At 41.8% G+C, this 22458-nt stretch overlaps 1 protein-coding gene across 2 annotated transcripts in view; it reads left to right on the top strand.

Moving 5' to 3' along the window:
• The window catches only part of TXK (TXK tyrosine kinase), a 60283-nt gene extending 47903 nt beyond the window's left edge, over positions 1 to 12380 (top strand). For both annotated transcript variants that reach the window (XM_070397039.1, XM_070397048.1), the window contains 5 exons: positions 2423 to 2639; positions 5362 to 5426; positions 7450 to 7568; positions 9035 to 9192; positions 11748 to 12380. In XM_070397039.1, the coding sequence (XP_070253140.1) occupies positions 2423 to 2639; positions 5362 to 5426; positions 7450 to 7568; positions 9035 to 9192; positions 11748 to 11816 (628 nt within the window). In that variant the 3' untranslated portion in view covers positions 11817 to 12380. The remainder of the gene's footprint in view (positions 1 to 2422; positions 2640 to 5361; positions 5427 to 7449; positions 7569 to 9034; positions 9193 to 11747) is intronic.
• Positions 12381 to 22458: the final 10078 nt, after the last annotated feature.

The following is a 22458-nucleotide window of genomic DNA, read 5'->3' on the forward strand; positions in this document are numbered from 1 at the left end:
GAGGAAGGCCGAGGGAGGGAGAAACATCCATCTACTGCCTCCTGAACACCCTCTACTGGTGGTTGAGCCAGCAACCTGGGCATGTGCCTTGACTGGGAATTGAACAGGCAGCCTTTCAGTGCATGGGATGACGCTCAACCAACTGAGCCATACTGGCCAGGGCTCCTAATTTTTTTAAGTGAGGCAGGAAGATCTCCCTTCTGACTTCTAACTGTGGAATGCAAATACATTCATCTTAAAAAATTTTAGCTGACACACATTGAGCTCTATCTGGCAAGCATATACAGCTTGGTAATATACTTATTATATTGTATATGTGCATATTACATGGCAATATACACATTACCTCCTTTTAATAAGTGTGTGGTTTGAATGTCACCTCCTTCAGGAAGTCTTCCCTGATTACCCTGTGTAATTGGCATACCCATCCCCAAATGCTTTCTATTATGTCACCTTGTGCTAGTTCCATCAAAGCCCTTGTCACTACTCCAAAGCTTCATATATATTTGTTTTGTTTTCCCTCCACTAGAACGTAAGCTCTGTAATAATAGGAGCTTATTTATCTCTCTTCTACAACCTGATGAGTGCCTAAAATGATGACTAGCATGTAGTTCAAAATATATTTGTGGATTGCTGAATGAGTGAATGAATCCTCACAATTCTATGAGGTAGTCCATTAAGATCCCAATTTTAGAGATGAGAAAAAGGAAATTTTGTAAACTTAACCTAATTTGCCTACAGTCCCACAACAAAACATTGGTAGAGTTTCTAATTGAAATCAGAACTATGAACTGTTTGGGCACAAAAGCCACAATCTTCAATTAACTAACATAATGATCAACAAACACTTATTGGGCAACTACTATAGGCCAGATCTTATAGCTTGTTAACCAAAATTGTTAGCATCCTGTGTAGCTGTTCCATTGCAGTAAAAGAAAAACTTCAAATCTCTTCTGGGCTCTTAATCACTATATTTGGAGATGGAACCTAATGCGGGAGCCCACACGCATGAGGCTTCCAGAGCATGTGCTAAAGGTGATTTAGAAGAATGAAATAAAACCAGTCTTTTCCGTCTTAGACAACGTAAGCCCATAAAAAGCTAGTTAAATTAAAAAGTTACCTACATATTTTTTACCTTGGTTTATCTATATATATAAAAGGCTAATATGCAAAGTGTCCCCTCGGGAGTACAACCGGGAGACCAGGAGTTCGATCGCTCGCTATGATGTGTGCTGACCACCAGGGGGTGGCATGGAATAAAGGAAGGCCCTGGCTGGCAGCTGGCAGCCCAGGAGGGAAGGCCCCGATTGGCCCTGATCACTGGCCAGGCCAAGGGACCCTACCCATGCACAGGGCCTCTAGTACTATTTATAATATATTCACATATGTGATCTCATTTATTGTTAACAAGGAAGAAGGATAGGTTTTATCATCTCCATTTCACGTGTGAAGAAAAGTGAGGTTAACAAAGATTAAATAAGTTGCCTGGTCAGGCAGCCAATAGGAGATAAAACTTGAATTCAGCTCTTTGGATTAGGGGCATTACATTTTCTTTAAATCATTTCAGCACTGCATTGCCTTTAAGGGATTCTTCATTGTAGTTGTTGAACTATGACTTTGTGTTTCTGGGTGTAGCTTATTGGTGGCAATACATTATATGGAGATATATGAACTAATTATATTCATAATCATAAAAATATATGTATAGTAATTTTAATTTTTTAAAGAACTTTTTAACTTGTATCTCATTTTATTCTTTATTTCTACATCATCATGTCTTCATGCCAAAATAATTTAGATTTTGCAAGAAAAGTTTTAACACTGTAAGTTCATATTACACAGAAATGTATAAAGTAAAAAACACTGCAAACACCCCAATCTTCTTGCCTCCCTAAGTGCTTTTCTCCAGGGGTAATTAATATTGACAATAAAGGTTTTTAGTTAAACTCCTAGCCCTTGTTATATACATATAATTTAATTGAAATCATTTTTTATTATTCAATTTTCTTTTTGTATGCATCAATCACTCTTTTGTCCCTCCTGTCTGCCCAGAATTTTTTGTCTGAGCAGCTACAGTTAAGAAGGTTGAAACTCAAAGAACAGAAATTCTGCAAGATCTGGGCAAAGAGCAGCTGTAATAAGGAAACAAGAAGCATACGAAATGGAAAGGAGAGAACATAGACTATGGGGCAGGTGATAGTCTGTATCTACAGTGACTTAGGCAGCCTGCTTACTCTCTGGATCCCACTTTCTTAGCGCAGACAGTGGACAGGAAACTGCACTACTTCCTCTGTGGTTGGGTTCCTTTTGATCATATCTCGCTGAAGGAAATTTTATAGAGATGATGAATCACCCCAGGGGAGCCCAAACGCTTCCCCAGGCCAACACGGCTCTGTTCACTGTGCATGTGTTTCTGCTACAGGAAGCTGTCCCATTCGAGGCTGGTCCAGCTCTATGGGGTATGCATCCAGCAGAAACCCCTCTACATCGTGACGGAGTTTATGGAGAATGGCTGCCTGCTGGACTACCTCAGGGAGAGGAAAGGGAAGCTCAGGAAGGAGATGCTGCTGAGCATGTGCCAGGACATATGCGAAGGGATGGAGTATCTGGAGAGAAACTGCTTCATTCACAGGGACTTAGTAAGTGTGGTGCAATTCCGCTGATGATTTTATGTAGCATACTTATGTTCAAAAGGACGTGACAATTTAGGACTTTTGATACTTTGAATAATGCATACACTGGCTTAATTCTAAAGCATTTTCTTCTTCATGCAATTTGTTCGGAAATGTAGCTTTATTTATTTATTTATTTATTTATTGTCTTTTTTTTTTCTTTATTGATTAAGGTATTACATATGTGTCCTTATCCACCCATTGTTCTTCCCCCTACCCCCCACAACTCATACCCTCAACCCCCTGGTGTGTGTGTCCATTGGTTAGGCTTATATGCACACATACAAGTCCTTTGGTTGAATTCTCCCCCTTACCCCCCACCCCTCCACCTTCCCTCTGAGGTTTGAGGGTCTGATCGATGCTTCTCTGTCTCTGGATCTATTTTTGTTCATCAGTTTATGTTGTTCATTATATTCCACAAATGAATGAGATCATGTGATATTTATCTTTCTCTGACTGGCTTATTTCACTTACCATAATGCTCTCCAGTTCCATCCATGCTGTTGCAAATGGTAAGAATTTCTTATCTTTTACCACAGCATAGTATTCCATTGTGTAGATGTACCACAGTTTTTAATCCACTCATCTGCTGATGGGCACTTAAGCTGTTTCCAAATCTTAGCTATTGTAAATCGTGCTGATATGAACATAGGGGTGCATATATCCTTTCTGATTGGTGATACTTTTCAAAAGAGGACATAAGGAAGGCCAAGAGACATATGAAAACATGTTCAAAGTCACTAATCATCCAAGAGATGCAAATCAAAATGACAATGCGGTACCATCTCACACCTGTCAGAATGGCTGTCATCAACAAATCAACAAAGGACAAGTGCTAAAGAGGATGCGGAGAAAAAGGAACCCTCGTGCACTGCTGGTGGAATGCAGACTGGTGCAGCCACTGTGGAAAAAAACACTAAAAATGGAACTCCCATTTGACCCAGTGATCCCACTTCTAAGAATGTAGCTTTATTTTTAATTGCCCAGTTGATGCTGTAGCCAAGTAAGGTGCTACCTTAAATATGCCTTAAACTAATCAGCCACCATGCTATGAAACTAATTCACTTTTCTTTCCTCTTTCACTCTTTCTCTTTCCTCCCTTCCTTCCTTCCTTCCTTCCTTTCTTCCTTCCTTCCTTCCTTCCTTCCTTCCTCCCTCCCTCCCTCCCTCCCTCCCTCCTTCCCTCCCTTCCAGCAACCAAATAGGCATTGAGTATCTAGTAAATGCCAAGAGCTCTGCCAGGCATTGGAGATACAATAGCTAAGAGCAAGCTCCAGTGGTTCTCACCCAGGGGTGAGACCACCCATGTGGAGGTGGTTTGGTTCTAACAGGAGTGCATCAGCACTACTGGCATTAACAAGAGGACTAGAAATACTAAACCATTCTGTTCTGTAATGTTCAGAACAGTCCAAGTAAGTAAGTAAGTAAGTAAATAAATAAATAAATAAAGTCAAGGCTTATCTTGCCCAAGTGCTAATAGTTTGCTTTTCTGCTTTGCTTACTCCCCTTGAAAAACATTTTCTACCTATTCCTTATTTGTTCATGATATTCATACTGTTCCCTCTATGCCCTTCCATGTCTAATTTCTAAGCCCAAAAAGAACTCCGATAAGCATTCTGTGAGAAATCCCTGCTACTGTCACCTAGAGGTAGTGCTGTACTTCCATCACCATGACCAGAATGACCATATTATTCATCATTCCAGCTGAAATATTTTAGAGAGAGAAAGGAGGCATAATTTCATTGGCCCCAGCACACCATTACTTGTCCTACATGACATAATGCATGGATCTTATTATTTTATTATTTCTACTTCCTAATTGTTTTTATTGTTTACACAAATGCTAGACTCTAAACTCCTGGAGATCAAGGCCTAGGAGCTTTTAAAACATCACAATACCCAGATCATACCCAGACCAATTAAACCAGGATCTCTGAAAGTGGAATCCAGCCATCAATATTTTTTGAAACGTTTCATGGAAAGTCCCCTGTGCAGTCAAGATTGAGAACCACTGCTCCAGAGCTGGACTGCCTGGGTTGAAATTCGCCTTTGCAAATAATAATTTTCTTTATTAAGTTGACTGAAAATAGATTGTTTGGCATCAGATAGATCATCGCTGCATTACATAACACTATATTTAGTTCACTGTGGTAATATTAAGAAATGTGAAAGTATCATTGTAAATAGTTATACTCAATGAGATATAAGTTTTAAAATACAAGTTCTTAATTTTTTTTAGCAATGACATGTCCCAAAGATATGTAATGACTATCCCTTATTTGTCATGTATATTGAGCCTTCTTTTTATTTAAGATACATTTAAAAATACACACTATTTGTTATGTCAAGAGTCATCGTTTACCATCTTTATTTAAGAGGATTTCCTCATTAAGATGGAGTTAATCTTCATATTTATTGAGGATATTTTTTGAAAATATAAAAAAAATCTTTAAAAAGAAAAGTATTACAATTTGTTTTCACTTTTTTGTTCTTTTTCTGAAGAATCATTAAAATCTACCACGTGAGAGCAGATATGCCAAATCATATACACCTCCCCACAGGTGCCACCATAAAAATAACAGGTTGCCCACAGAGAGAAGTAGGCTGGGGCCCAAGTAAACAAAGGAAAACGAGAGTAGAAACTCAAAAGCAAAACTTAAATTCAAACTCGGGTTCTCTTCTTTTATAGGCGGCAAGAAATTGTTTGGTCAGTTCTACAAGTATAGTAAAAATTTCAGACTTCGGAATGACAAGGTACATGACACATTTTGCTATTGTTTATTCATAAAAGAAAATCTTGTATTTTTCTATTGACAAACTGAAAGATGTTATTGGCTTTGCTTTTTCCGCCCTGTTAATGTGGCTGTATGGCCTGCTGACCCACTTTGAATTTTAGGACATGCACCGATTTTAACTGTGAGGTAAATGGACTCTGTGGGCTATTCTGATCTCTTTTCATATATCATCATTAATAAAACTGTGACATATCTTAAAAGTAATTCTCAGTCTACTCATTATATGTGTAAGATTAAGAAAGAAGCATATATATATATATATATATATATATATGCTTTTCTGAAGCATAAATATATATATATATATATGCTTTTCTAAAAGAAAAAATAACTTGTTTGCTTATTTCTGATTTTTCTGTCATCATCATACATCCCTATTATCTGCCATAGGAGTTGACTTTAAGTCTACAGCTCAAAGTGTAAAAAATCTAACCATATTCTTTATAACTCCTTGCAGTTTCTATTTTTACCCTTTCCTCCAGGTTGCTAGAAATTTAATTTCAGTCAATTCACGGTTTCTCCTTGACTCTCATCAGGGCCCAAATCTCAGTTCTGTGTGTTTCTTGGGGCCAGAGAACTGGTAGGGGGATGGCCTGTCCGCTCCTTGTTATTGTCTACTGTCCACTGACACTGGCTTCCTTGCAGTCACCATCCTCTTGTTTTGTGCTTGGCTGGCCATCCACACAGGTGGCCACTGACTCATCCTGAGTTTCTGACTGCAAGATTCCTTCCTATCTGACATTCCTGGGGGCTATCTAAGGCCCTGTTTCCCCACATCCAGAGCTTTTTGTTCTCTGTGATCTTTCTGCCTCTCCTGGGCTCCACCCGGGAAAGAAGGCACAGGTTCTGTTCTGCTTTTGAATCCCACTAACCTATTGTGGTGAAGTGGGGTCTTCTTTCTCTGCTATGTGTTTGGGGCAGCTCATGTAGGGCGCAGGGTCAGTTCTCTACCTCAGCCACCCACACAGGTTTAATATTTCTTCCCTTTCCCTTCTCCACCCTACTTCCCGGCTCAAGGGGCCTTTTCTAGAGGGACAGATGGTAATAGTGATGGGGGTAGGTCTCACTCTTATTCTCCCAAATGAGCCATTCTCCCAAATATTTTGTTAATAATTCCATCCTTCTCCTTCTCTGGAAACTCAAAAGCTATGAAAAATGGTTCTTTCCCTTTTGTTTTCTATGATTCATTCCTTCCCTTTAGTAGAATGACTTCTGGTTCAATAAAGACCTTAAAGATGGGGTGAGGTAGAGTATGTGGGGAAAAGAAGTGCAATGTGGGGAAGCATTAATAGATAAATGTAAAAATATTATACTATATACTCAAGACAAGAGGCTACATAGCAATGTTAGCTATCTTCTCTTCTCTCCAGATGCCCATTCTTGGATATTTCTGCAAATATCCAAAAAAGAGATTCTTGGATTCTCAAAAAAGAGAGAGGGTTCAATTTCTTCGTTATTTTTAAAAGGAGGTGGTAGCTACTACTGATTTCCTTCCCTATAGGGCCATTTTAATGCATTAGAAATTTTCCACCTCAAATATATTATGTTCAAATACTTTTATTTCCCCCTTCTCTGTTCCACAAAAAATATGCAGAAACAAAAGAAGACATTCAGCTGTAAATTTCTTTTTTATTATATATTTATTTTTATTTCCTTTTTTATAACCTTGGTTGTTAGACCATTCAGCACACTTCTTTGCAGATTTTATTGTAATTAGCATAATGAGTAGGATATGTTTTAGACTGAAGAATGGCTATGGTTTTTTGAGACCCAAATAAAATAAACAAAATTGAGGCTTGGCTTGGAAAAGAAACGCTCTAAGGACTGCTTTCCCACTTTGAAAACAAAAAGGGAGGGCAAGCAGAACTTTTGGGGGGTAAAACACGTTGTCTTCTAGAACTGACTTCACTGAAGGGACTTGAAGTAAACAGAACTTGGAGGTAACACGAAACACAATGTGCTTTGCAATCTGATGGCCTTAGGTACGTTTTGGATGATGAATACATCAGTTCTTCTGGAGCCAAGTTCCCAGTCAAGTGGTCCCCTCCGGAAGTTTTCCATTTCAACAAGTACAGCAGCAAATCTGATGTCTGGTCATTTGGTGAGTGAATTTAATGTTCTTTTAATGGAGCTTTATGTCATAAAATAGGCCGGTCTCTTAAAATTTTGATTTCGTAACAGCATTGGAAAACAGTGCTTTCTGTCTTAAGTGTTCTGAACACACCCAGGCTGTCTTTGGCAACTGGTGTCCTTCACCTTCTGACATAAGTCTGCCTATTGGATCTTTTCCTTTCCCACTGAGCACTTGCTGTGAAACCATAAGAGAGTATCGAGTCTTCTGATCTAGGAAACAAACTCAGCCGACATGTCCACACCACAGAGACTTGTACGGAAAACTGATCTTATGGGGTCACTGACTTTCGAATGTAATTGATAAACTTCATGTCTAACTGCTAAGCAACATCCCCTAATTTCCTTCATTACCGTCAAATTTTGTAGAATTTAGACATAGGCTTCCTTGGGATCTGTCAGTCGATACTTATATTGGGTAATGTTCTTCCCTGAGAAAGAGGCACTGTAGACCCATGCCCAATGGAGTCTGTTCTTTTAAATGATTTTCAGAGTGGCAACAAATGTGTGATTATCTGCTCCCTGTCACCCCGACTTTCTTGGATGGCTTCTTGGGTTTGGAGGGACAGCTATATCCTCAGCAGGGTGTGAATTTTATTGTCACAATAAGGTTAAACTTGTATCATTGATCTCATTACCTTTCCACTGACATGTGGTAGTCTTGGCAGGTGACATTTTAAGCTCTACTGGAGAGTTACGTTCTGAGACAGATAGCAACCCAAGGGCCTCATTAAGTGGCTGCAGAACAATGAGAACTGGAGTTTTACCTGCCCACTTGTCTCTCTTCAGCCCCCTTGGACAAGTGCAGTTCTTGAGCACCTGGACTGGTGTCATTCCCTCTGGCTCTAGCATAGGCCTGGCCTCTTAATACCTAATACAAATTTGTAGAATAAGTGAATTATTAAATAAACTCAAATTGGGAGACTCGAAGAAGTTTCATGAATCAATTAATCAATCAACACCTGTTTATGTGCAGAGCCCTTGCTAGGTAGTCTTCGGCTCAACCCAGCAGTCTAACTTCCAGTGTTGGAGGGGGATTCAAGCCATCTGCTAGCTGGTCAACTCTTGGTCTTAGCAGGCAGCAGAGCCTCAGACAATTCTGTTGTCTGTGCAATGGCAAAAAGGTTTATTGATTTAAAGGTGTGAGGACACAAGAATACTTATAAAGGAAAGTGCTGGCAGCAATTTCTTCCAACAAGGAGGCAGACAAGGCCAATGGGAAAGGAAAGGCATCGTTTCCAACTGGAACATTCTCAGATTACAGGCCTGTCCTAAAACTAAGATGCACACAATCCCTTGATGGACCTGCTCTCATTCTGGGTGATTATCATGCAAAGACTGGAAGAGGAAGATAATGCCGTATAGTTTGAGGCAGTTCTTTCAGTTCTAAGTAACCATTTCTCTCTACCCTCTGGTTTTTGTGCATTATCTTTGCAGGCGTTTTGATGTGGGAAGTTTTTACAGAAGGGAGAATGCCTTTTGAAAATAAGTCAAATTTGCAAGTTGTGGAAGCCATTTCTAAAGGCTTCAGGCTGTACCGCCCTCGCCTGGCACCAATGTCCATCTATGAAGTCATGTACCACTGCTGGCATGAGGTGAGTGTCCCTCACTTTCCCGTGAAGGTTGGCAGCCCCAGCATCTGAGAGCAGACCCATGTATCACATACCTCACTGCAGGACCCCGTCATGGCAGGAAAAGGTGTCTGTTCCTTGGTAATGACCCCTGAGAGCCAGAAGCACTATTTCTCTCTGAAACTCCCACTGCAAAGTCATTAATCTATTCTGTTTTTAACAATGGCCTTTCATCTGAGGAATTCAGGATATTTTCCAAGTCTTATCTTTCTGCGATTGGTTCCTGCAGAGACTCTTGCAAGTAAAGCCTCAGTGATTAGCTGGTTTACACCTTTTAGGAACTGGTGGGTGGGAACTGAAGGTAGAATCAGGTTTATTAAACTTCCACATTGGGAGAGAAGGATGGTGTTTTTACTTACTTCACTCTACTAATTTGTCTTGCTTTTCCAAGGCTAAACATAGTGGGTTTCATCTCTCTTGGTGCACTCAGGACTCTTGATAGAGAGATTAAACCAGAACAGAATGAAGGCAGAAAGGGTGCCAGGAACTTCTCAGGAAATGATCTTTAGGGAGCCCAATTTCTCTTTTTCTTGAAATGCCAAGCTTAAAAATAAAGCCAGAGGGGTTTATGTCTCACTACTGTATTTTCTGGGCATTGATTCAATACACCCCCTCCTGTCACAGCAGACTCCCCAGTGATTTTGACAGCTCCTCTCTTTCCAGCTGACAGTTTCAGCCCAGAAAAACCACAGCTGGGTGAGGAATTTCCTCCTGGCTGAAAAAGAAACCACTTGATCTCCAGTCCACAAACACTGAAAAATTCAATATTTCAAGAATGATGTGGTTGTTCACACCCAGTGAAGTATTAATTTTATAAAGATACCTGGTATATGAAAATATTTTACATATGACTAACTGATCTGCTAAGAATCTTGCAGGCTTTTAGTAGCAAACAGCTGTCTTAAGAATATCTTTGCATTAACATTGTAAATAGCTCAGGAATTATATATTGTACTAGAGGCTCAGTGCATGAATTCATGCACCAGTGGGGTCCCTTGGGCTGGCCTGTGGGATCGGGCTGAAACTGGCTCTCTGACATCCCCCTAGGGGTTCCGGATTGTGAGAGGCTGCAGGCCAGGCGAGGGACCCCGCCGATGTATGATCAGCCTTGAGAGGGACATGGGAGGTTGGCCAGCCAGGGAGGGAATATGAAAGGGCTCCAGGGCATGTCTGGCCCATCTCGCTCAGTCCTGATCAGCTAGACCCCAGCAGCAAGCTCACCTACCTGTTGGAGCATCTTCCTCCTGGTGGTCAGTGCACATCATAGCGAGCAGTTGAGCAGCCTTAGCATATCATTAGCATATTATGCTTTGATTGGTTGAATGGACGATCAGACGACCAGATGACCAGACACTTAACATATTAGGCTTTTATTATATAGGATATGTATGTATACATATACATACAATAAAATACCTATTGAAATTTTATATTTTTGTGGGGAGGAGACAAAGAAGGGGGAAGTAAATGACATCAGTCTCAAATAACAGTTGGAACATGAATTAAAGCATTGTTTTGGTTATGTTGATGTACTTGTTTGCAAAGTTGATTTTGCCTACAACTTTTGCGCCTCTAGATCCAACATGATAATAATAGCATTGATACACACATTTCATAGTCTCTAGTGACTGTGGAACTTCAGCCCCTACAAACCTTCACCATGTATTCTTGGAATTTCAAGGAGGATTCTCACATGAGCTCACATCTTCCTTTGCTCTTTTTTTATTGTTCAAAAGCCACTAAGGGTGTCTGTCTCCCCACTAACCCTGCCGCCTATGCCTTGGTGAGAATGTGGGCTACCATGAGTAGTTCCATTTGCCAACAGGGTCATCTCCTCTTCCTCATGGAGCCAAAGCCAAACCACAGCCCATGGGGACATAGGAAAATGCTCCAGTCCTTGGCCCGTGGCCAGGGACTTTGCTAACTAAGCCTTAAGAAAGCACAGCTTGTGCTCCAGGACCTGCCAAGTCCCTTATGAAAACATGTCTTTTGCTTTGTGATTGAAATCCTTCTTTCTACAGGGGATCAGGTGTAGTAAATAACTGGGACTGCGTGTGGGAGCCTAGTACTCTAGATGCCCCCTCTTTCCCCGCTCTTCCCTTACCTCATGCATATCAAATTATCCAAGTCAATCCCGGGCAGTGCTGGCCAACAGAACCTTCTGTGATGACGGAAATGTGCTATGTCTGTGCTATCCAACATGGTGGCCATGCCTGGCCATGAAGACTTACAAAGTGGCTGGTGTGACTGAAAACTGAGTTTTAAAATGTACTTAATTGAATTAGTTGAAATTTAAATAGCCACATGTGGCTAGTGTTTGCAGCTCTAGCCATTTTATCTTTGCAATGCCCTCTATCTTACATTTTCACATCCTACCTCACGCCACTGCCAATCACGCCCCGTGGGACAGCCAAGGTGTCTTTCTCTTCCGTTTGTGGAGAACCAGCCTGGATCCAGGTCCGTGCTGGCAAGTTCCGGAACTGGTGTCTGAACTGACCACCTCTGCTTCCCTTTTCCAGAAACCTAAAGGCCGTCCTACATTTGCTGAGCTGCTGCAGGTTCTCTCTGAGATTGCAGAAACTTGGTGACTTGAGTGGAATGCCAACCCAGAAGATCGTGTCGCCAAATTGTCTCAAAAGGAAAAGCTGTGTGGGTCACTGATGGTGAATATCTTCCTTCAGAGTTGCTGCCTCTTGGAAACATTATCAAGATCACAGGCTTCCCAAATGTTTTATAAGATTTAAGAATATCCTGACAACAGATTTCCTACATGTTTGAGAGGGACTTCTAAACTCTTCATTCTTCATGCACTATTTATGAAAATGGGACAAATGCTCTAACGCATTTATAAGAATAGCCCTGAGAACCCCTGAGGGTATGTGGAAACGTGATTCTTTGAGGGTGGAGGGAATTTATTTTCTGAAGAGGAGTGACACTCTTTACGTCAGTCAGCCATGCACAGAAGATGAAAATAAATTTTGCCAAGTCATGGACTAAAGGAGCCTCCCCTGCAGAATCTTATGCTTTGGATCTACACAGATCTTTCTAGAAACTTACCTTCATTTTACAAACCACATGCCTGTGAGCAGTCTGGAACTGTCCTGTATAGTCTTCCCTATGTTATTTAATAAATTGTTTTTGCACATACCTGATACTTTTGGGGACAGTTTCTTATATTCCAGTTTTAAACATTGTTGTAGGAGACAACACACATTCTTCTTTGTACAGGTCCTGGTAACATTTCCCTGTCCAGTAATACCCATTGTGGGGACTCTGGCCAGAGGACACTGGATGTTAAAGGCCCATTTGCCATACGCACGCGAAAAGGCAATGACTCAGCAGTATCACTGTACTGTGCAGGCGCACCCTTATATAACCTACTTATGTTCATGTAGCACAGATGTCACTAATTGGCAGGAGGCCTCTTTTGTTTGAGTGAGTATATAAGGTGCCACTGACCAGGCAGTTGTCTGTTTTGTTTGCAATAAAGCATGACCCGTCTCCCTATGCCTGCTCATGTCTTTTTCCAATTCCTGGCGTCCAAAGAAATCAAGTCCATAGCAGAGGAACTTGGACCCAACATCCATTGTCAGGGGCAGTTCAGAGTCTGAATTTCAATTCCAAGATTTCACGCTTTGTCCATGTGACATTGGCCAACTTAAGAAGTCTTATTTTGTCATAAAAAGTACCTCCTGCACCTTACCAGAAGATGACTTGGTTTTTCCACAAGAACAAGAGGGAGGCAAAAATAAGATGACCAATTATTACATCAGGCTCCTTCATTTCTGAAGTCCAGGGTTTTGAATTCATGATTAAGCAATCAGCAGTCATAATAAAATCTTAATTTCTCATGCACTGTTTGTAGGAATGATTGGAAACGGATCTTTATCATTCTGAGTGCTTCAGAAGTTCCATGCGAAGGTTATGATAGAAAACACATGTATCATTACCGTGGGGTCTAACAACAGGAGCCCATTATTTTTATGCTATCCTTCCCTGCATCGTGGTTCTGAAGGAACTTGTTTTGTATATATTTTTTTAGATTCTAAGTTGCTGGCTGTCAGTAGTTGTGATTTTAAATCATATTTGCTCACTCTAAGAACGACATCTTTGAATATCAATAGTACCCAATAAATGTGCATCGAAATAATCAAACATCAGACACCAGAAGAATCTTGATAACTCAAGTGGGAGCCTCAGACATGTTTGTGTGAGACACTGTGACATTTCTGAGATTATCACCTGCTTTCCTCGTGGCTTCTGCTACGGGGAGGGAAGACAGAGGGCTCCTACTACTGAGACCATAGTTCAAGTAAAATGATGTGAAAGTGTAGCTCAAGAGGCCATGAGACTATTAAGCAGCAAAAGCAGAGGGAGGGGAGATTAATGTTATAACAGGAAATAAAGTAGTACCAATATGGGCAGTAAGGTGTCTTTCTTGGGTTTTACTAAGCTTAGCAGTCCTCACTCTCCCCTCAAAAGAAAACAACAACATACCGAACACTGAAATGCTGGGAGTGCCCACAGAACATCTGCCGTCACTCTCAATGCAGTGCAGGGAGACAGGGCACAGAGCAGAGTGGTGGTACAGGTAAGTTATCCTGGGAGTCATAGGGTGGCAGCAGGGACTTCTAAGAGCATCTATGGTGATGGTAGGCAAGTTCTATTCCTTTTGTGTTAACATTTTAGAAAAGTTTGAAATACCAAATTAGGAACAGGAATCAGGAATGTAACTGAGACTCAGATAATGTTTGGATTTGGAATGTCCATAGACAGAGTCAGCATTCCCTATCTAACAAAAGAAAAAATTTCCTTAAGAAGTAGTTAGACAACTCCCTTTGGAAGGGAGTTGTTTTGCAACAGATCTTTGTATTAGTTATTTACATAAGCTCTCTGTGGGTGGCTTGACTGGTTAAGGATGAGATTGTTCAATAGTTAAACCAGTGATGGCGAACCTTTTGAGCTCGGCATATTAGCATTTTGAAAAACCCTAACTTAACTCTGGTGCCGTGTCACATACAGAAATTTTTTGATATTTGCAACCATAGTAAAACAAAGATTTATATTTTTGATATTTATTTTATATATTTAAATGCCATTTAACAAAGAAAAATCAACCAAAAAAATGAGTTCGCGTGTCACCTCTGACACGCATGTCATAGGTTCGCCATCACTGAGTTAACAGTTCTGCATAATGAGTGGACAGGAAGTTTAGAGGTTGGTGGTAGGTGAGAGCCCTAAAAAAGGAGAAGACAGGAAGTCAAAGCAGAGAGAAAAGCTCAGAAAAACAGAATGAACTTGGAGGCCAAGCAGAAGATATGGTCAGGGTAAATAGCCTTTTGGCAAGAAGAGCCAAAACATGTTTTCTGTTTAGTAAACTTTGAATGGAAGCACAATACATGGTCCCACCACTGCATTGGTGACATGTTTGAGTGGCAATCAAACTCACAAGACACCATAGTATTTAATCCAGCACTAAGTTTATTTAGCCATTTAGAAAGATTCGGGACAGGAAAAAGAGTATGCACAGCCCTCAGTGCCAATGGAAGCCTACCAATTCTCCATGTGCATGGATGCTCGGGTCCCGCCTCATCTGCCAGGAGAGCGTATGATTGCTGGCAATGAGGCCATGACGTGTGGTGGTCATACAGCTTAATTTTCACACAGTGAGCACATCTGTGAAACTAGCACTAGATCAAGACATGGTACATTCCAGAATTTCAGAATCCATTCTCATTCCCTGTTCAAGTCATTACCCCAACAGCAATCAATATCCTGATTGCCAACACAAACTTTCTGTAAACAGAATCCTATGGCATTGCAGTCTTTGTGCCTGGCTTCTTTCACTTAGTATGTTTGTTTGATCCATCTATCTTATATATAGGTAGTTGTATTTCATTCATTTTCATCTTTGTATAGTCTTCCATTATACAATTATACTACAGGTTACTCTACTTTTGATGGATATTTGGGTTGTTTCCAACTTTTGGCTATAGATCAGTGCTGCTATGAACATTTGTCTACATGTCTTTTAGTGAAAATATGTATGTACTTCTGTTAGGTATACCTAGGAATAGAATTGCAGGGCTAGCAATTATGTGTATGTTCGGCTTTTGTAAATAGTGCCAAACGGTGTTCCTAAGCGGATACAACCAGATTCATAACCAGCAGCAGTGCATGAGTGTTCCAGCTGCTTCACGTCCTCAACAACACGTGGAATTGTTTTGGCCATAACAATGGCTAAAGGACTTTTATGGGCAAGGGTGTCTCATATTCAATTTTAAGTAAGTTGCTTGTTTGAGCTGTGCTACAATATAATATCTACCCACCCACTCCCCAGTCTTTGTTGTCAACATAATAGTATGCTATATGCACAATCTAAAATAAATAATACTTGAGAAGACTGAAGTAATTTAGGATGATAATAAAGAAAATATTAGAGATGTACTGCAGAGCAGAGAAGGGGGGATTTGACAGCAGAAAGAACTTGGATATGGAGAAATTATGAAAGATGTGAATGCACCATCATATGTAGGATGGACACACACACACACAGAGAACCATTTTTATTTTTAATTTCTTTTTAAAATATATTTTTATTGATTTCAGAGAGGAAGGGAGAGGGAAAGATAGAAACATCAATGATGAGAGAGAATCGTTGATTGGCTGTCTCCTACACCCCTCCTACCAGGGATTGAGCTTGCAACCCAGGCATGGGTTTGGTGACTTTTATGGTAAACTTTCTAGGAAAGCTCAAAGTGCAGGTGATGAATCTGCTTGGATTGGAGTGGCATGCTCTGTTTACTGCTGTCACCTGTACCTACATACTCATTTATCTCTTGCTCCTCTCTGGTTTGCCCATGCGAGCCCTTGCAAACCCCAGACACCTTCTTATCTCAAGACCTGTGCACCTGCTGTTCTCTATACCAGGAGTCCTTTTCCTGGGTATCTATATGGTTTGCTTCCTCATCACCTCCATGTTGTTGCTCAAATTTCACCCTCTTTGTGAGAGATTTCTCTAATACCACTATCTAAAATTGTACCCTCACTATGAATATTCCCTGTCTACCTTTTCTGTAGATTCTGCTCTCAACACGATATAACAAATCATATAGGGCTACTTATTTATCTGGTCTATTATTGTCTGCCCTCTTCCTCCAGCAACTGTAAACATGTATGAGGTCAGGTATTTTTGTCTGTTTTTTTCACTGCTGCATCCACCTGGCCCTCCTGTCTCAATGGTACCTTCAACCCATATAATACCACTTACCACTGCCCCTCTTTTCAAAACCACTGGGCTAGAGGATGCTAGCTTTTTACTTCCTCTTCCTGGCGTGGTCCTCCCACACTAGAATGATGTGAGGCCTTTAGGGAAGTATATTGCTCAGGTCCCACCATTTCACTCATCTTTCCATTCTGATTTAACTACTCTGAGGGGGACACAGGCATTGGTGGTTTTAAAACAAATTACCCCAAGTGATTCTCACCCAGAGTTGAGAACCACTGTTCTAGGTTCTCAAACTTCACTGCTTATTAGTATAATTTAGGGAGCTTTTCAAAATCCTGCTGCCCAGGCTGCACTCTAGACCACTTAAATCACAATATCTATGGCAGTAGTTTTAAAGCTCCTTTCAAATATGAGAACCAGGCCAGTTCTCAAACTGTAATCTACGCACAGTCGCCTGGGGACTTTGTTAAAACGCAGGTTCTGATTCAGTAGGTGCACAGTGGGACCTCATAATCTGCATTTCTAACAAGCTCCCAGCTGATGTCAAAGGTGCAGATACATGGACCACACCTTTCATCCCAGAGGACATTTACATCCATTCCCTGCCCCCAAGGCTAACAGGATTCAGAGAGGGGAGCTCTGGCTTATGGGTAGGTGAAGGTATTTCAAAGACATTATACCCATTACATAAGGCCACAGACAACTTTCTAGTAGTTGCTATGGGCTTATCTTGCAAGAGTCAGCTACTACTCTCATTCTTCCTGTTATGAAGGTTAAAATACTCAATTTTCTACGCTCTCTTGCCACAAGCACACCCACACCAGCAAGTTCCACATAGTGAAATGCAACCAGAAGCACCTGGGCAAGGAGAGTTTGCCTTCCCCAATAACAAGCCAAGTCTCACCAGAAGGAAATCTCTTCCTGCTTGGAGCATGGCTAGGAGACCTGGAGTTGGCGTGCCCACCTGTGACTCAGAGGATACAGGCGTGAAGAGGAAGGCCCACAGGTAGTGTTGCCAGATACAATATCAGATGTGCAGTTAAAGATACATTTCAGATAAATAACAATATTTTAGTGTGTTGTGGTCACCTCTCCTGTTGGGGTCACCCTTAGAAATGGATGGACCCCCTCCCCCCCCCCCCCATCCCATGTTTGGCCCCAGTGTTGAGACTGTTGACATCATACACATACCAAGAGGGTATGAGAGATGTTGTGACTCACATCTTGAGAGTTTCTGAGGACATCAGGGAAGGCTCCCTAGCAGATCTGAAAGTAGCTGGAGAGAGCAGGTGGGAGACAGCCTTGGGGTTTTGTGGTGATGAGGGGCGGGGCTGAGGTGCAGGGGCTGGGTGGGGCTTGCATGGTTTGAACTTCCAGCTGGTACCAAAGGAAGAGGCACCCAGCCTGTCTGATGAGCTTGCTCAGATGTGGGGCAGAAGGAAAAGGGAAAGTGATGGGGCTTGAAAGCTGTCAGCAAACATAAAAAACGGAGTCAGATTCTTTATTGCACTCTGTATGTTCCAAATACTGCACGGGACATACTGATGCTAAATTTGTTTGTCTGAAATTCAAATTTAACTGTGTGTCTTGTGTTTTTATTGTTGCTGTTAAATCTGGCAGTCCTATCTACAGAGCAGAGAAAGGAAAGAGCTTGGCTGCCTCCTGGGATTGCTCAGCCACTACACCAACTCTAAGTCACCTACTTCCTGACTTCTTGTTCTTTGAGACAAATGAACCCCTATTTCCTTAAGCCACTGCTAGTCCAATGTTCACCTACCTGAGGACAAGCCCGTTCCTAAAGGACACCTCTCTGCTGCTTCTTCCATTGGCAGCTTTTGCACTTGACACTTTTACTCGGGTCCAGGTTAGGTACCTTATTTCCAAGGTTGCTGAAATCTGCCCAACAAATTGAAAACAACCACAGAATGTGTGCATATTACATTTTAGCAATTTTTAAAAAATGACTTTGAAATTGGGATGTGACTTAGAACAGGTAGGGTCTTAGATTAGATCTGTGTTTCTCAACCCTGGCTGCATATTAAAATCATCTGGGGAGCTTTTAACAAGTAGTTGCCCGTATCCAACCTTCAGATGTTGTACTCAATTGGTCCGGGGTGGGGCCCAGGTACGGTAGTTTCAAAAAGCCTCTTACGTGAAATCATGTGCAGCCAGGGCCAGAAGTCATTGCGCTAGATAAACTACTCTAAGTGCATGTAGATATGCTTCCTCTGGGCCCAGGCTTCTTGTGAAGTTTATTAAAAGGTGGAACAAAGGGAGAAAATGATCCATCAAAGCCTGATGACTAACAGCTGTCCCTTGCAAACCCACCATATGCTTGACTAGCCCGCCTGCCATTTCCCTGTTTTAGCCCCCAGAATGGCTATGGAATCACAGGGAAGGAGATACAGTGCCTTTTCACAAAGCGCCAGAAACCTGGAGGCAGGGAGCTCACATCTTCTCCTCACTTGGTTTCAGTGCTAGCAGACAGGTCTCTGGAGAAGATATTAAAGATGCTGAGAAACTGGTAGGATTTACTCTGTATATCTCATGGGGTGGGATGGGGGGTGGGGAGCATACTCCATGCCTTGGTTTGTTGTGTTGTGGCATCTGCTGTTTGGGGGGAATGAAAGTCGATGAGTGGACTTGTGACTTCGAAGTCACCTCATTTTCTTGTCTGCTTGGTAGCAAAACTGAAAGTGTTTCTGCTGAGCGACATATTTTAGATCTCGCCCTTTATGTCTCATTCATGATTCGGAAGTCACGGCCCTTCGGAGACCCTGGACACACAGAGGTGTCTGGTGGAAGTGGTTAATCCTCCCTCTGTTGGACTGTAAATTATGCTGAGGTTGTTCAAGTAGATCCCGTGCTCCAATGGAGAGTCCTTGCTTCATCCAGCCCCAGCTACTCCACGCTGTGCAGCTAAACAAATAATACAACCTTGATCTTGTTTGACCAGTTCCTCCACACTTTTATTTTCCCTCTTGCTGCCGGCTAATCTTCAATCAGCAGGCACCTCCCCATAACAAGTGGAATTGCTGCGTGTAACCTGAATTGCATCGAGTTGCTTAAGTCCTTTTGATGCTGAACTAGTTTGTTTTGCACAGAAAGCCATCATGGTGCCTGGAATGTGGGTCCTCCTTTCCCCTACATTAACTCAATCAGGCAGCTTCCCTTTGCTGAGTACTGCAGGTCTCAGTTCTTGTTGAAAAGACAGACTGACCACATTACTTAAGTTTACACCCTGTAATCCTGAAAATAGACTCAAAACTGGTAGCTTTGCTCTTTTTCTTCTGTGCATGCAAAATTATTCAGAAGGAATTTAGTCCAATAAATAAAACCCAATTCTACCCATAAGAACTTATTTTCTGTCTGTTTCCTCTAAGGCTTGTACATTATGACCCAGCCTCCCAGTTCCATGAGTCAAGGAGAAGAGAGAGATCCCTTTTATTCAAATACTAGAGGCCCAGTGCATGAAATTTGTGCATGGGGGGGGGGGGGTCCCTCAGCCTGGCCTGAGCCCTCTCACAGTCCGGGAGCCCTCGGGGGATGTCCAACTGATGGCTTAGGCCTGCTCTCCCTAAGCCAGCAGTTGGATATCCTTAACTCTGCTGGGGAGGAGGGAGAGGCTCCCACCACCACAGCTACACTTGCCAGCCATGAGCCTGGCTTCTGGCTGAGCGGTGCTCCCCTGGTGGGAGCGCACTGACCCTCAGGGAGCAGCTCCTGCATTGAGCATCTGCCCCCTGGTGGTCAGTGCACATCATAGCAAGCGGTTGAGTGGCCTTAGCATATCATTAGCATATTACGCTTTGATTGGCTGAATGGATGACTGGATGACCAGACACTTAGCATATTCGGCTTTTATTATATAGGATATTTTACTTAAAACTCTTCTAGAAATATGCTGAAATGTTAACAGTAAAAACAAAGGCAAACTCTAATTGAGAGATGGAGACCTGAGCCAAAGGCTATTTTGCTCATTCCTGGTTGATGAAACAATCTGTTTTAATGGACCTGAGGCTACGGGATATCTTTGAGTTTATTTTCTGAATGTTTGTTGGGTACAAATAACTCAAGGAGGAGTTACATATCATTACCCAGGATTTATTCTAGGGGAGAGCTAGAGGTTTTCTCAGTGGAAACTAAACAATCAGGACTCCGTATTTGGTTTCCATGGTTGGTGAGTCCCTATGGAAGGCATTCAAGCTTTTGGGCCAGGATGAGTTGCATGCTGTTTACTGGTGGTCAGGAGTTACTGGCTGGATCATAGAAGGCAGAAAGTGGGAGGGGATTGTAGGAACATGGTACACAGAGCATGGCTCCTTTATCTCCACTACTAACCCTGCCCATCTGCCTCCCCTTTCACCTGCCCCGCTCCCCCCCCCCCCCCCCCCCCCAGTCAAGTAGTGGCTGGGCTTTACAGGATTGGGTGGGAGGGAGGTCCATGTGGTCTTAGGAGTACACCAGTGCAGAAAACTGGTGTGAGGCCTGTCTCCCGAGGGTTGGACAAGTTCCTGAGGCCAGTAGGTAGAGCTAGGCCTGCAAAGATTCCTACCCCCCTCAGCCCACCAGCCACAGGGAAATTCTACATATAAAAACTAAAATACCGCCCTAGCCTGTTTAGCTCAGTGGATAGAGTGTCGGCCTGTGGACCGAAAGGTCCTGAGTTCCATTTGGGTCAAGGGCACGTACCTTGGTTGCAGGCTCCTCCCTGGCCTGGGCCCTGGTTGGGCTTGAGCAGGAGGCAACCAATCGATGTGCTTCTCTCACATGGATGTTTCTCTCTGTCTTTTTCCCTCTCTCTTTCCCTTTCTCTAAAAACCAATGGAAAAATATCCTCAGTGAGAATTTAAAAAAATGAAAACTAAAATGCCTTCTAACTCAAAGGTTTTTGCCTACAATAATGATGTTTCTAGAGATTCAGTTTTCCCTCAAGAAGAAAGGACTTCATGATTTGTAACTGAAATAGAAAAAGGGTTGCTCAGATAGTCAGCTCTCTCAAAAGACTGTGTGTGTGTGTGTGTGTGTGTGTGTGCGCGCAACCAAAGCTTTCAGTTGGGAAGAATATGTTGCTCGTTGTTATACAATTTAACACTCTTTGTAACTTAAGCTCACCTCGTGGCTTCCTGTACACTGCAGCCAGGGTGCCGAAATGTTTGTCTATACAGACAACTTGCTGGCGAAAATCAGTTTGTTCTAACTCTGCTGGGATAGATATGCTGTTTCCAAGCCCTCCTTAGATAGGCCTGCATTCCATGGATTGAGTAGTCTGGGGTGTTGGGACACTTGGATTTTGGTTCTCGTTCTGGCCCTAGGTAACTATGTGATTTAGGGAATTGCATATTGTTTATAAAATGGCAGGAAAGAGGGGACATGGGACACAGGCTAGAAACAGGCCTTTTCTACCCTACACAATTCATTTCCATAGAAACAACTGAGGGGGTTGTTCTCAAATATGAGTCCTAATCAAATCAGGGAGAATCGATCAAGTCATGGTGATGTGGTCTCTACATGAAATGAAGTTTTAGTAACACAGGGGCTAGAGGCAATTTGTGTAGGGTTTGTAACTGTAAACTTTGATGTAATGCAATACTACCAAATATTTTTATACTGCTTTCTTCGCCTTCTTATAAATCTCTGGACTGAGAGATTTCATTATACTGACTGCTTTGAGCTCCTATCTTATTCAATGAAATTACTGGAAGATTAGATAGTGTCTCCTACCTTTTGTTCCAGTGACAAGTCAGTTATATGGGAGATAGTTTGTGGAGAGCCATTTCTAAAAAACAGGTTTGAATTTCAAGGAAATTGACCAAAAAAAATTAACCTAAGTGCAGATATTTTAAAAAACCTTAAAACTTTCTTTTATAACCAACAACTAAATGGGGATAATTTTGCCATTACATAAACTTAACTTCAATAAACTAAAAACTGAACTGCAACAAGCATAATTCAACCACATTATTTTATTGAAAATGAAAAATATACAGAAATATTAATTT

The sequence above is a fragment of the Myotis yumanensis genome, unplaced genomic scaffold (assembly GCF_028538775.1).
Source record: "Myotis yumanensis isolate MYYU_CA2020_CCGP unplaced genomic scaffold, mMyoYum1.0.hap1 SCAF_1, whole genome shotgun sequence".
Taxonomy (NCBI): Eukaryota; Metazoa; Chordata; class Mammalia; order Chiroptera; family Vespertilionidae; genus Myotis; species Myotis yumanensis.